At 47.7% G+C, this 13,803-nt stretch overlaps 4 protein-coding genes across 4 annotated transcripts; 2 read left to right on the forward strand and 2 right to left on the reverse strand.

Annotated features, from left to right (window-relative positions):
• Positions 1 to 365: 365 nt before the first annotated feature.
• Positions 366 to 1,131, reverse strand: H6S33_003509 (uncharacterized protein; the record flags this gene model as incomplete). The annotated part of the gene is made up of 3 exons (XM_044834858.1): positions 366 to 741; positions 887 to 963; positions 1,066 to 1,131. The coding sequence occupies 3 exons, from the start codon at positions 1,129 to 1,131 to the stop codon at positions 366 to 368; spliced, it is 519 nt and encodes a 172-aa protein (XP_044691870.1).
• Positions 1,132 to 3,858: 2,727 nt separating this feature from the next.
• H6S33_003510 (uncharacterized protein) lies at positions 3,859 to 5,132 on the forward strand (the record flags this gene model as incomplete). The annotated part of the gene is made up of 3 exons (XM_044834859.1): positions 3,859 to 4,032; positions 4,142 to 4,640; positions 4,771 to 5,132. 3 exons carry the CDS (start codon positions 3,859 to 3,861, stop codon positions 5,130 to 5,132), a joined length of 1,035 nt encoding a protein of 344 aa, XP_044691871.1.
• Positions 5,133 to 10,523: 5,391 nt separating this feature from the next.
• On the forward strand, positions 10,524 to 11,215 carry H6S33_003511 (uncharacterized protein; the record flags this gene model as incomplete). The annotated part of the gene is made up of 3 exons (XM_044834860.1): positions 10,524 to 10,715; positions 10,772 to 11,046; positions 11,101 to 11,215. The coding sequence occupies 3 exons, from the start codon at positions 10,524 to 10,526 to the stop codon at positions 11,213 to 11,215; spliced, it is 582 nt and encodes a 193-aa protein (XP_044691872.1).
• A 414-nt stretch (positions 11,216 to 11,629) lies between these two features.
• On the reverse strand, positions 11,630 to 13,803 carry H6S33_003512 (uncharacterized protein; the record flags this gene model as incomplete). Its single annotated transcript, XM_044834861.1, has 3 exons — positions 11,630 to 11,694; positions 12,903 to 13,362; positions 13,420 to 13,803. 3 exons carry the CDS (start codon positions 13,801 to 13,803, stop codon positions 11,630 to 11,632), a joined length of 909 nt encoding a protein of 302 aa, XP_044691873.1.

A 13,803-nucleotide genomic window follows, 5' to 3' on the forward strand; every position in this document is an offset into this window, starting at 1 on the left:
GGTCACCTAATTTAGCCTACGGGGGTTGGTCGGCCTGGCCTTGCATGTCAACTCCATTGTTCTGTCTCTGTCTGTTTAACCCTCAAGCCAACAAATCGATAATTCAACCACACAGCCAACGAAATATACAAACCAGCTAGGTAATCTAGTTCACCTACAAATTTCCAACCAATCACACCAAAATAGGGAATGGGCATGAATGACTAATAAGGTCGAGCAACAAATGGATGCCGGTAAGAAATCTGGTATTAAAAAGTAACTCAAAAAAGAGCCAAGGATGAGAAAATATGCTTTTGCTATGAGTTCTCATCCCTAACTTAAGAAAAAAAAATATATATATACAATTGCAAATGTAATTAGTGCTATCATGGCTGAGCACATGGCCTATTATTCTTCCAGTCATCATGCGTGCACACATTTGTAGGCTTTCCATCTTTATCTCTATTATTTTGCTCCCTTTCCCTCCGCTCCCTATCCTCCCTTTCCCTCCTCTCCCGATCCTCCTTCTCCCTCCGCTCTCTATCTTCCTTCTCCCTCCGCTCCCTATCAGCTCTTTCTCTCCGCTCCCTAAACTCTCTTTCCCTGCGCTCTCTGTCTTGGTCACGTTCCCGCTTTGTCAGTTGAGAGGCGCCTTGCTTAGACGCTTCAAAATCTTTTAGCGCGGCTGCAAGACAAGCCAGGAGCTCCGTGCCAGGCTGTGGCGCAGGCTCATGTCCACTGCACATATCGACTGCATAAATCCTGAACGGGTGTCAATATTATATTTCATGTGTATTATTATATTATATGTATCAGACTGGCTAATAATCTCGGTCTTGGCGAGAAAAATAGGCACCAAATTGTCGACCACTAATCTCGTGCAGAAGGGGATATAAGGAGCAATCACCATTCTTTTCTGCATTCTACTGGAAAGTCTTCCTTCTGGTCTACCGTGAACATGTTCTCGCATTGTTTATTTGATGCCTAGAGATTTGTTAGTCTAGTTCAACGTTCATCAGATTGATGATATGGAGCAGGTGCTGGGAGACTTGCGTTTGCGTCATGATCAATTGAGTGAGTATGGACCGGCATTGCCTGGACGACTGTCGTGGCAGCGGCGAGAACACTGAGGATAATGGATTCGAACTTCATTTTTAGATAACTTCTGGATCCGGATCTAGTGAATAGATGAGATATGATAGTGAGGCCGAAGTTAATGATCAAAGCTGAGTCGATTGATGAGAGCTAGAAGGCACGATCGATAGAAGAAGACTGATGGGATTGAGATCGAGCATGCAGGCCGTGTGGTATTTAAGCATCAAGTAAAGAGAGACAAAACCCCCCAAATTCCTTTTTGAAAGATTACAATTGAAGCCAAGAACGGATTGACTGAATTGGCTACATGGCGAGAATGTGGCGCGGCGATGAGTCTCTACCTAGAGATAGTCAAGTCGAAGTGAATTCGAATAAAAAAAAGCTTTGGACTCTGCCATATGGGGGTGGTGGTGGTGGTGGTGGCGGTGGCGGTGGATGAATGGATCTGTATGGGGCTCACCACGCGCCGAGATTTGGAATTCCCCGGCAAGTCACGCAGAAGACATGTGCGCCTGCGCTGTAATCTGATATGGAATGGCATATGGTCAGACGTCAAAAAAAAAAACCGTTCTGTTTCGCACCGATGTGTCTGTTTGGGAATAATCTAATCAAGGTGTGCGTCTAAAATCGCTCGATCGCCTTTCCCGCCGACCAAAACCGCGGTCCGAACAGAAACACCAGACGAGGGGAAGCTTTATAGGAGGAAGAGCGCGTTGATGCACCTGGTGCGTATCAATCAGCATACCACTCAGACTTTCTGCCATCAAATGTTTGAGACGTTTGGTTTAAGCTCACGGAAATAAGATTGAGAATTGGCCACATGCAGTTAAACAGCTAGCGAGTGTCTCACCCTAGCCCTGTGATCTCCCACAAATCAAAGCCAGGAAACAAGCAGGGCTGGCCGGTCGTGTGAACACTAGGAAATAGTTAGCTAGGTGTTTATGGGCTGGAGTATCGGTACTTCATGACGTTTTCGAAGACGACCGTTATTGAGTGCCATATAAAAGGATGGATTTGGCGCGATATAGGTATGTAACTATGCAATGGCAGTCGCATTCGGAAACGCCAGGCATGGAGAGTAGTTACTCTACTCTACCTAATGTACCTACATTAGTAGCATCCCCCTTTTCTCGGAGGTTTCCTTTTACTTTTGATTTGCGTCTTATAATAACCGACATATATAACTAATTGTTTCAGACACTAGGCAGCTCCCACGACGTCTCCCCTACACTCTGCTACTAAACTAAAGTTAACAGATCACTAATGGGCCGGAGAGTTGTCCGTGGCGGAGGGAGGACACGTCCAAGATACATTCCTACCTATTGCCCGTCTATAATCTAGCCCGACAAGCACAGGAATGTGCCACGCACGGAGATACAGAGCGAGAGGAGAGACTGCGCTTCAAAGCCGGCATATGTATTACGCGAGACGCTAATCAGTGACTGCACAGATCTCTCTGTCTGTGGCAATTCTGCATGACCTTTTGAAATCTGTCTCGGATAGTTACACTGTTCATATCGCGATACCGATATCCATAGGTCTTAATTTTCCTCCTATCTATACGTCCGTGGTTTGGGAGCCGGAGCTAGCTACAACTACTCACGGCGGCCCGGCAGAGTACTAAGGTAGGGAGAATCAGCCAAGAAAACCTCCCGCCTAGTTTACTAGCTACATCTAGTTTTCCCATTGGTTAATTCTGCTTCTACACAATATACCTGTTCGCTAAAACTCCCCGCGCAAAACGACTGTTTTGACCACTTGTTATTTTAATTCGGAGAAACACATTACTCGTATCCCTCATGAGATTTTTAGGGTTGAGAGTCAACAAGGCCACCGGTCGGAAACATATAAACCTGGACTCAAGTCTTTGATCGGATCTTGGTGTGCGGGATCTGTCAAACGAGTGAAAAGAAACGACCCGTTCTTCTTAGACACTAGCACTCCAGACCTCGCACCACTCTCGGTGAATTAAATATTTTACAATTGGGACACCAACACCGAGGACGTTGATGCCTTCTGTGCGTTTTGCTCGAACATGTCACGCTTTAATTTTTTGCAAAATACTAACTCTACATCCCTCGGTACCTCGAGCTAGGCAATTAGTACGACCCGACAAACGGCCCCCAATGTGCGTGGGGTTGTCCTAACTTTATATTATGAAGTGCGAAAGGAAAAGGGGGAATACATGATTGATTACTCAAAGCAATCTGACTTTTGCTCCAGAACGCCCCCATTGGATGGATATCGATATTGGGCGTGGGCTGCGCGGTCTTTGACCTGTATTGGTTTTTTTTTCTTCGGTCGGTGTTTTGTTTCAGGGTTTCAAGGCCAAAGATCATGATCATTTGATCTCGAGCAGATAGCAAGGAGATGGTGCGGCCTAGTCAATATCCGAATATGTGAGGGAATAAATGGCCCTCGAGTGACAGCTCATGAACATAGTCCCACGGAATATCTTTGGGATTGTACCCCCCCCCCTAGCACGGGAAATCATCAGATCCCGATGTGCCGCAACGAGTGACGAATGATGATCCGCATCCGCACCCGATGCGGGGAACGACGTCACGCGACATGTCGCCAGCCAGACAGCCCAAGGTTGATTAGGCCAAACCTCGCGAATTGTGGGTTGGGGGAATAGATATCAGTTAAGAACAACGACGATAGCTTATCGCCACCTCTCGACAACAGCCCCTCCCTTCTCTTCGGGTGGTTTTTTTTAGACCTTCTTCCTCTCTTTCTATAATCTAGCTGTCGGACTAGCAGGCCAGAGAGGACTCTGACAATATGACGAATAATCAGCCTCGGACAACCCCGCCGTTCTGGTCGTCTTTCCAGTCGCCCTCAGTAAGCCCTCCGTCAGTGAGGACTCCGCTGCTACAGCCCGTACCGAGCACAGCGGACGAGGTGCCGTTCTGGCGGCACAAGCTACCTCGCGCGGCATGGGCATATCCGCTATATGTGAGCTTCACTGACCGAGCTCTGTTCTTCTACAGAGAGAGTACTGCAGAGAAGAAAGTACATAGCTAGCTATAGAGGTCGCTAATACTACCCCCCACCACCTACTCAGGGAATCTACTACCTCCTCGCCAACCCCGCGCTGCTCCCTCCGCTCCTCTCGCGGGTCGTCCCCCTCCTCATCCTCTCCATCCTGGTCCTCACCATCATCTTCACCTTCCTGTACCTCCCACAGGTCGCTATCCTCCTCTTCTTCAACGGGCCCCTCGCCTTCGCCAACGCCGCTATCCTATGTCTCTCCGAAGCCGCCGCCATCATAACCTTCGTCGCCGAGAACTTCATGACAGAGGAGAAGATCGTCGAGACATTCGACGGCGTGCTCCTCACGGAGGCCGAGAAGCTCCCCGCGGGCCTCAGACTGCACATCTATGGCCTCATTGCCCGGTGCCGCGAGCTGCACTTGGGCAGTGAGGGTGCGCTGGAGAAGCTCGGAAAGCATAAGGAGAGCCCGTATCTGAGGTTCTCGCTGAGGCTAACGGTCGAGTTTATTTTGGAGCTGCCGCTGAACTTGATTCCGCTTGTGGGGCCGCCGTTGTTTATTGTCTTGCAGGGTATGTCCTCTCTAACCCCCTTACCCCCCCCCAAAAAAAAAAAAAAAAAAAAAAACCATACCCTAGGACACTCCCGCTCCCGCTCCGGGAAGAAGTTTCTCGCTAACAAGGGGCGCGCCCGGCCGACTAGGATACCACCTCGGGCCACTATCGCACTACCGCTACATCCAGCTCGTGGGCCTTTCCGACTCGCAGAAGAAGCAGTTTATCGCCATAAACAGATGGCGCTACTGGCTGTTTGGGCTGGTGCATGTCATGCTGCAGATCACGCCCGTGCTGTCTATCCTGTTCCTGTTCACGTCCGCGGCCGGCGCGGCGCTATGGGCGGTTGAGGACCAGAAGCGGCTGTGGTTTGGTAATGGCGCTGGCGCTGCGGATCCGGGCGCGGAGGTGGGGAGCGCGGGGTGGTGGAAGAGGATGGGGAGGGTGGCGAGGGGTGGGGGGAGGGTCGCGGTGGGCGGGTTGAGGGGTATGGCGGCGGGTAATAACTAATCGTGGCTGCGTGTAGGAGGTGGTCTGGGGGTTTGGAGTGGAGTGTGGGCGTAATTGCGCAAGTATGGACACTGTTTGAGGCCGTGGTTGTGGCGGCGGTGGTGGTGATATGCATTGCATGAGGATACCCCCTTTCTTTTTTGGTTTATTTTCTTTATTTTTTATGTATGTTTAGCAGAGCAGGACAGGACATGGCGCTGCATTTTTTATATTGGGTGGAAATTGTTATGATTATTTATGTTGCATGTCGGTCGATTAATGATATATTATTGACATCTACTTTTAATTCTTACTCTTTTCCGCTATCCTGCCCATTGTCACTGCGTGCTTGTATTCACTCAAGTACCATGCATGTATTTAGAGCCCGGGCATCAACATCCACCCGCAACTCCCCGACTCAATCCAGCGCTTCACTAATTATTGAAGCCTTATAATCTACACATGCACGCCGAACGCCAATCCCACACGTGCACGTCTCCAAAGCCCCGGGTTAGCTAGTTAGTTACATTATGTAGCTATCGTCGCGTGGGCTTTGTCCCAGACACTAGGTTTCCCGCCACGCGCCGCCGCAGCTGCTCTACTCTAGAGTAGCTAAAGCCGTGCGTACTTGCTATCCCGGTGATTGGTGTGTGTTTCTATCCCGGTGATTGGTGTGTCTCTGATCATGGGTCTTCAGCAGGTATATGGGTATACATTTATACGCATGTATATCCCCGCACAAAAACCTGGGGCCGGGAGCTAGACAGGCAGATAGACAGATAAAGGGGTCTTTTCCTCGTATTGCTGGAAACATAACTCTGGGGTTCTAGAAAGGTTGAGGTTGAGGTGAGGTGAGACTTCGGGGTACTTGCGGGGAGGCGCTGATTACTAGCTCGCGGTCCAAGAACCTGTCTGTGTATTTTGTGTAGCTTGTGAAAGACGACGTTAGGGCCCGTTTTATGGGGGAAGGTTAGCCGGGTCAGCTTGCAATCGAGGGAGAAGGAGGGATGATATGGGTGTCTTGGTGGGGTGGAGTCGTTTCTCACTGAGCTAGGGGTATGTGTAGGTTTTTGAGGTTTTGTTTTTCGGTTCGTTGTGGAGAGACAGAGAGGGTGTGGGCAGGTGTAGGTCTAGAAGGTAGAAGGTAAATCTCGTTGGCAATAAAAAATGGGGTGGGTTATATATAGGTTTACCTATAGCTATATTATAGCTACTCCTTGTCATTTCCCGGAGTCCCCAGAGTCGTGCCGCTAGGCCTCCTCTCATCGCCCATGTATATAACCATGAGCACCACGCAGCGCGTGAAGAGCGGAGTAGCTCCCACCGTACCGTTGGCACTTTTTCAGCCTGAGGAGCCCGCTCAAGAAATTAACCTCTAACCAGGTCAATATCAACCACTCTCGTCTTCCTATGCATATGATAGTTGCTGGATTGCGAAAAGATGAAGGACACCATTTTTGCGCCTTCTGATATGGAATAGACTTTCAACCAACCACGATAGAAAATAGGTTAGAATGCCCTAGACAGCTTGTGTGCGCGGTGGCCTATCGACGAAGGGAGCCCTCATTTCTCCACGACTGCCTATAACTTTCACCCTCTACCGTAAGCTCCTATCATGTCCCTCCCCCTCACCTCTAGCTCTCTCAACCCCGTTCAGAAGCACTGTATCCGCTCGACCTTCCGGGGGCTGGCGACTCGCACAAAAGGAGTGAAGTATGAAGGGCGGGTTTAATCCAATCTGGACAGCATGCCTGAAGCGTTGAGGTGAGGGGCGGTGGTGAGATTTCATTATGAGCCCGGGGCCCGGTTTTCTTGAGATTCTTGGCCGCATATAGTCGCTAGTCTGTGGCCCTTAAAATATTGGCCCTTTTAAATGAAAAAGAAAAAAATGTCGATATTAGCGGGATCGGGCGTCTTTTCTGCTAACGGCTACCGGTAACTAACGGGGAGATATCAAATCTGTGAATATACCTTGGATTTTAACGGCAACAGCGTCGCTCTTTCATCGGGTCCCCCAAGGTTCTCCCATGCTCCTTGAGACGATGAACAACAGTTGCACCTGGTGGGACTGTCGTTATGGAGACCGCCCGCACTTTGAGTTCCACTAGAATGCAGCGTCTTGTGGCCCCGCTCGTAGAAAGTTTCCAGTGTAGATTAGAGGTTCTGCGTGTGTTCAATACCAAGCCCGGCCGATTATACAAGTACGGCATTGCAATATAAGACAAATCAGTCCAATCATAGATTATCACTCGTAAAAAGACGCGGGGCGCTTCTGAGCGTTGCTCCTCTGGGGATCAGTCGATCACATATTGGCGCGAAGAGAATACCTCCTGGTGATGTTCTTACGCATATGAGAGAATATGAGAGGTTTGTTCTTGAGTCTCGGGACTGGCGTTAGAGTAGTGCCGGGTGGGTAACCTGTACCTCTGAAAGTTGAGAGACCGCTCTGGCCGGGCCGCGGGTGTGTTTAGGTTAGGCGCCGGGTCTCTGCGTCCATTCTTTCAGGCGTATGTCCGCGGTGTCAACCGGCTCCCCTCAGCTCTTATAACCGCGCTATATCTTCATTTCATCCACTAACCTCCCCGCCTACCGCGCCCTTTTGCGCCTCCATCGTCCCGGTGCACCCGCGAACCTCATCGTTGGCCGGGTCTTAGCAACCTGCTCAAGCGGGCCTTCCACAACAACCGCTTCCTTCTCGCCAACACTATCTCTTTCGTGGTGATCTATACCCGCAAACCACAAATAAGTTGAATCACTGCCTAGGACAGCTAGGTTGACGCGTAATAATCGGTGTAAGGTGTCCCCCGTCGGTCCTAGTTGAAGAAGGGGCCGGGGGAAGCGGGTGCTCTATAGGAACAGCTCATCTGAACGGCATGAACTGTGTAGAATTCCCGTCCACGGCACCAACACCCGGACCGCCACTGTGTGTAGCTATCTGACGGTGAAACCACTCCTGCTTGCGGGAAGTGAGGTCGCTGCTGGTAAACCTATATCTAAATGACAACATTCATGTCATGGCACAACTGTTGCGTAATCTTGCTCTGAAAGTCTCACATTTCAGTCATCCCTATGCTATTTCAAACTTAAAACTTCTGGGAACTTGCTAGAGCCTATATAAGCCTTCTGTTTGACTTAGAAGTGAAACTTGCGAGAGTCGGGGAGAGCGAGTGATATCCCATGCTTCACTTAGACCTCAATGTTGTCACAAACTAACTAGGCCTACCGGCTACGAGGAGGAGCACGGTAGGTATAGTTGTTCATGTACCTAGGAATAATTTTAACCTGAAATTTCCCAATTGGATCCTGAGTAATCCTCGTAGGTTTTAAAACCATGGGGAGAGAGATATGTACCAGGACCACACGTTGCGTAGGAAACGTGGACATACTCCGACGTCTTGGTCCATAGATCGTTTACTCTGATTCTATCCTGGAACCCTACTCCATTCTGCATGTTAGCAGCCACGGACATCCAATGATCCTCAACCTTGACATTTGGATGATTACTAATCACCATATCCGCCGGTAGCAAATGGGGAAGCGCGCCTATGCTGTGCTGAACAAACCAAACATTGTCTTTCTTTCTTCGGAGTTACGTCATGTCTCTCTCCCACGCGAGATGAAGACCGGCGAGCAAGGAGAGCAAACTTCTGAAAACAAAGAAAGAGCAAGGTTATTGATGACGTTGCCAGGGCAAGGTCAACAAGAGCACCAGCCAACAACAACTGCGATTGTATACCAGGTTGTCTTTGTGAAGAAATCGCCAATGCTTGGACATGTGCACAGGATCTCACTCACCCTAGCTAGGTTCGATTTCATCCCTTTAATTGGGGCTCGGATTTGACATTTTTTCCACGTGTGTCTGGGCACAAAATATCACTCATCCCTGTATCTTAGTTTCTCTAGACGTACGTAGCTTTTATCATAGCTAGAGTAAATAGAGACAAACCAATCGGTCGGATTCTAATTCCGTTTTATTAGCATGTAAAAAAAAAGAGAGGGAAAGGGTTGGATGAGTGGTAGTACTGGATTTGGATTTGAACGCATAGATAGGGTTTATACAACTGCTGCTCAGTAGTGGAGAGAGTAATGGCAATAATGTTTATTGTTATCAGTGATTTAGACGCTTTAGAAAGGGCACAGCTAAATAATAAAGGCCAAGGAATAATCAGGCCCTGTATTAGTAGATAAGGGTTTTGAAGACTCTTACCTTGTTGAGTAGATGAAGGGCGAGAAGTTCACCCTCGAAGCGTCCACCTCGTGCCCGCAAGAAAAAGCAAAACAGCGCTGCTGCCATGATTTACACCTTGAGGCTTTCCCGCATGGTTTCCGAGGAATCTCAAATGCGAAACCCGTTTGCCCACCGGTTTTCAGGTGAGACCACTATTGACCTGCAACCAATATCCGCCAAGATAAAGCAACCCACCCAACTAGAGCATCTGAGAGTTTGCATGTGCAATTAATTTAATTGAATTGATGCTTTTCTCTTCCCCTCATGGCCTGCAATTTTTCGTCATTGGGATGGTGGATTGTATTGGCGAATTATCTCCCAACCATCACCTCCAGCGCTAGGACAGGCTTGTGGGCGTAGGTACGTGTGACGGAATAACTACGCGAACCATTTTTGACTAAGGTTTCAGATAAGCAACCAAGTGAGTGACTCCCAAACAATCTAGCAACCACCACCAAAAACGACCTTTAAAGCATTCGCTACTAATCGGTTAACAATTGCGGTTGTTAGCGAAATATCGACGCATACAGGAAAAAAGTATGTTGAATTGAGCCTTGTTGCCCAGAATCTTAGGCCGCCTATCCCGGTCTTCCACCGGATACCACCGCAGTGATATAGTTTTGTAGCTGAAGCTCTTGGCCGGCAGTTGTCGCTCTAGATTTTTCTCGAGGAACGACTCTCCACCACCTGGTTCCCGGATGATAAATGACATCGCTGTCTTCTTGAGGGCCAATCATTCACGGGCGACAGCTAAGCTTTTCACTATTTGTGGCTGACCGACTAGTGACGTAGTAGCATAGTAGAACTGGGGGAGGCGGATGCGTCGGCAGTGGCTAAGTAGGAAATGATTGGTTACCATACTTTTGAAACCCGCCGATATGGTTTGTCGATTCCTGTTTTCGGAGTACAGGTAAAGAATATCGATCTCGGCCGCCTAAATGACGTGAGGTGTGGTGTGGGGTGAGGACAAGTAGAGGAAGAGGTGATCAAGGGTATGACATATTTCCCTCTTCAGCTTATGGGTATATAAAACCCTCGTGAGTGCAAGTGTTCTCTTCTCATCGTCCTCACCAACAAGTCTACCTCCTGCCTGCCTTGAGCTAGCAACAAAGTAACTCAATCAACCCGCCATAAATAATCAGTAATAATACTTTTCAAGACAAATCCTCCAAAGATACTCAAAGATGGTAGCCGGTATTGCGAAGACGATCACCTGGTTGATTCGAACCCTCCAGTTCCTCTTCGCCATCATTCTTGTTGGAATCATCAGTTATATGATCCATGAGTACAGGGAGTTTAGGGACTTTAGACAGCATCTGGGGGTTAAGGACCCTGGGTTCAAACCACCCCGTGAACTCATCGTTCCCGAAGTCTTCGTATGATTCTCTTCCACTAATCTCCTGTTCTTTGTATCGACTAACGCAAAAAACAGTCGGTTCTGGCAATCTTGTTCACTGCATTCTCGATCATGGCTGTCTGCTTTCTCGGATACACCCTTCAGCTACTTGCGGCCTTCCTCGACTTCGTGCTTTGGGTCGGATACCTTACCTCTGCTTCCCTTCTCCGCCATAACTACCATGTTAGAAGCAGCAGGAACCCTCTACGCAACACCATCACCGATATGAGGGCAGAACGCGGGATGAATCGTCACGAACATCGCATTGGCGGGCTGGTGAGATTGCTTGTTGCCTTGGTTCTTATTCAACTGTAAGTTTCTTTCGGTTTATCTTGAGATTGAATGATCGGAGCTTACTTAAGTAGTTTCCTGTTCACCTTCACTACATTCTTGTCCATGTGGGTTGCCAAGAGAGACAGAGATCAACGTGTAGTTCACGAGAAGCCGCGTCGTAGCGACGCGCACACTCAGATTGTCTAAGTCAGTCAGATCATGGGCCGGGGCTTCGGGGTGATGTCTTTGTTTAAATACCTTTTTGATGAATTGATGATGTATGACGCTCTTTCTTGTTAAGGCTATGGTTATGGTAGGTGCCAGGAGAGGTAGGCAATGAGAGGAGGGCATATAATTGCTTTTATGCTGTAATACTTACTATCTTTATGAATTATAATTTTTATGTATCTGGTTAATTGCGGTACGTGTACGTATACGTATACGTACACATGCATATGAATATGTGGTGCGAGTGATATATGGTGCTGCGTTGCTAGCGTTGCAACCAAAATTTGTGTGAGAATGCGCAGCTTCAGTGTCACCTTACAGTACCACGATTCCAACAAGAGATTTCGTTATGATTCTTGTGGTTTTGTTGTGTAGGATTTTAATATGGTACTTTCAAGATTTGATTGTTGCTGTATCTACAAGGTCTTGTAAGATAGCCTCCGGGTATTCTTGACAACCTGCGAGATCTTTAGTGGCTTACCGGCGGGTGTATTCCCCTGGTCTTATCCACCGCCCACTCCGGAAAATTACCCAGAATAAGTCTTCTCTAATAGCAGCGATGCGTTATGAAGAGCAGTGTCTGATGTACTTGTTGGGATGGAGAAGGACCGCCAGTGTGATGACCGTCTGGTCCTGGATAGCCGTAGCCACATGATGTTCTCCATTGAGTCCTTGTAAAGTGACAATTCGTATTCGCAGCCGAAAAACACTAGAACTTTGTAAAATTTGCCAGAGAACTAAAATCAATGAACTCCACCACGGAAGAGAGGACCGTGGGAAAGGGTTTCACCTGTCAGGACAATGGCAAGATACCTCCGCTGCAGCTGCAGGTCTCATTGATGGCTATGATAATATTGGCCTTGGAGCCGGTGGAAATGTGTGTTATAAATCAAGCTGAAGAATTTAATTAGATAAGGTTATTGACTGTATACATTACATGTACCTTATACTGTAGATGTATACACACTACATGTAAGTGCAGTTCCTGTATTTAAGTACATCTTAGTACATGTAGTTGTGCAAACTGGCAAGTGTAATGATGGTCTAACCTAACCCACCTCGGTGTTGATTTTATAGTTTCAATTTCGCGTCCTGTAGAGAACATTTGAACTCATTGCAAAGTATGTATCCAGTCTTCGTTTCCCTTCATTTTCATCATCACATCTCCTTCCAGTATTATCTTCCGCTGAAGGTAAATACCAGCGACATCTCAGTGCCATCGAACACGCTGAAGGAGAGCGCTCAAGCCCAGGATAACCTCAAACCTTTGATAGCAGATAAATAATAAACTTCTCGATCGTGTACGTGTCCGATTTTGGCTCTGGGCACGTGGTAACGGATAGTTTTCCAAACTCATGATCGTATTTTCTATAAACGACAGCCAGGTCTAGATTTCCAAAACAAATTATAATAGAACAAATAAACAAGAATTCCACAACCCGAAACAATAATAACAATCTCCTTCATTAAGGGGGTTATTTCCTATGGATATAATGGACCCTATTGTCCTGGTTCATCAACTTATGCAATACCTGTATCAACCCTCCCAAACCGACCACCAGCGGAATCAATTGCCCAGTTGAAAACATATCATTCACTCCATGCACCTCATTCCACATGATTACACACTCCACTGACACAACTGACATAAACAGCAATATAATACACATTGCCGGTGTCCACTTATTCAACCTATCCGCCGACTCGGCTTCAACTTCCCTGATTTCAGCAGTGCCCCTTTCTGTCACTGATTGTGGTTCTAGTAGTGCCTGAGGCGGAACAGAGTGGTGCATAGTGCTAAATTTTGTCCGTGTATTACTCACGTATTCTGGGCCGAAGTTCCATACACTGTATCCGAAGAGGATAGTGTATATGAATGCAAAGAAGCAGGCGACAGCTTTGTTGGCTGTGCGAAACCAACCCGCAAAGAGGGGCTGCTTGCTGAATGCGAAGCCGATGGGGTCACAGGTCGCATTAGGGAGCTCGGCGAACTTATTGATTCCAAGGAACCAGAACCATACGGCGTAGCAGGAGACTGCCCAGTAGACAAAAAATCGAATCATTCCGCCCCAAGATGTCCCTTTCCATTCGGATTTGTGGGTGGCTTTGTCGGTTATTGTGGAGGCCTTATTTATGAAACTTATTAGCTGGATTCTTGAGCGCTGGTTGGATAATTAACTTACACTTCCGATGACCTGAATGATGATGATGAAAGGATCAATGACATGCGGCTTCGGGTCCTGGTTCGCTATGGACATAAGAGCAACTAACATGGCGAGCTGGAACATGGTGTTGATGTCTCTCATTTTTGTGAGCTTTTTATTGTGAAGCCAGTTGGAGATATATGTCGACAACCATTGTGCATACAAGCCAATTCTGATACCGAGTCCGTATATATCCTGATTTCCCGCAAATCCACATGGCTCTAGAGCGTCTTCAGTTAAACTGGAAGATTGCCGTTTCGCTTTCGAAAGGAGTGGAGATGCAGATACAGCTACTGAACTGAGTAATAACAGGTAAGGAATTACTCTGACTAGTCTCGATATGTTGGATTTGGAGGTAACCAT

Source organism: Morchella sextelata, assembly GCF_020137385.1.
Source record: "Morchella sextelata strain SCLS chromosome Unknown scls_15, whole genome shotgun sequence".
Lineage (NCBI taxonomy): Eukaryota > Fungi > Ascomycota > Pezizomycetes > Pezizales > Morchellaceae > Morchella > Morchella sextelata.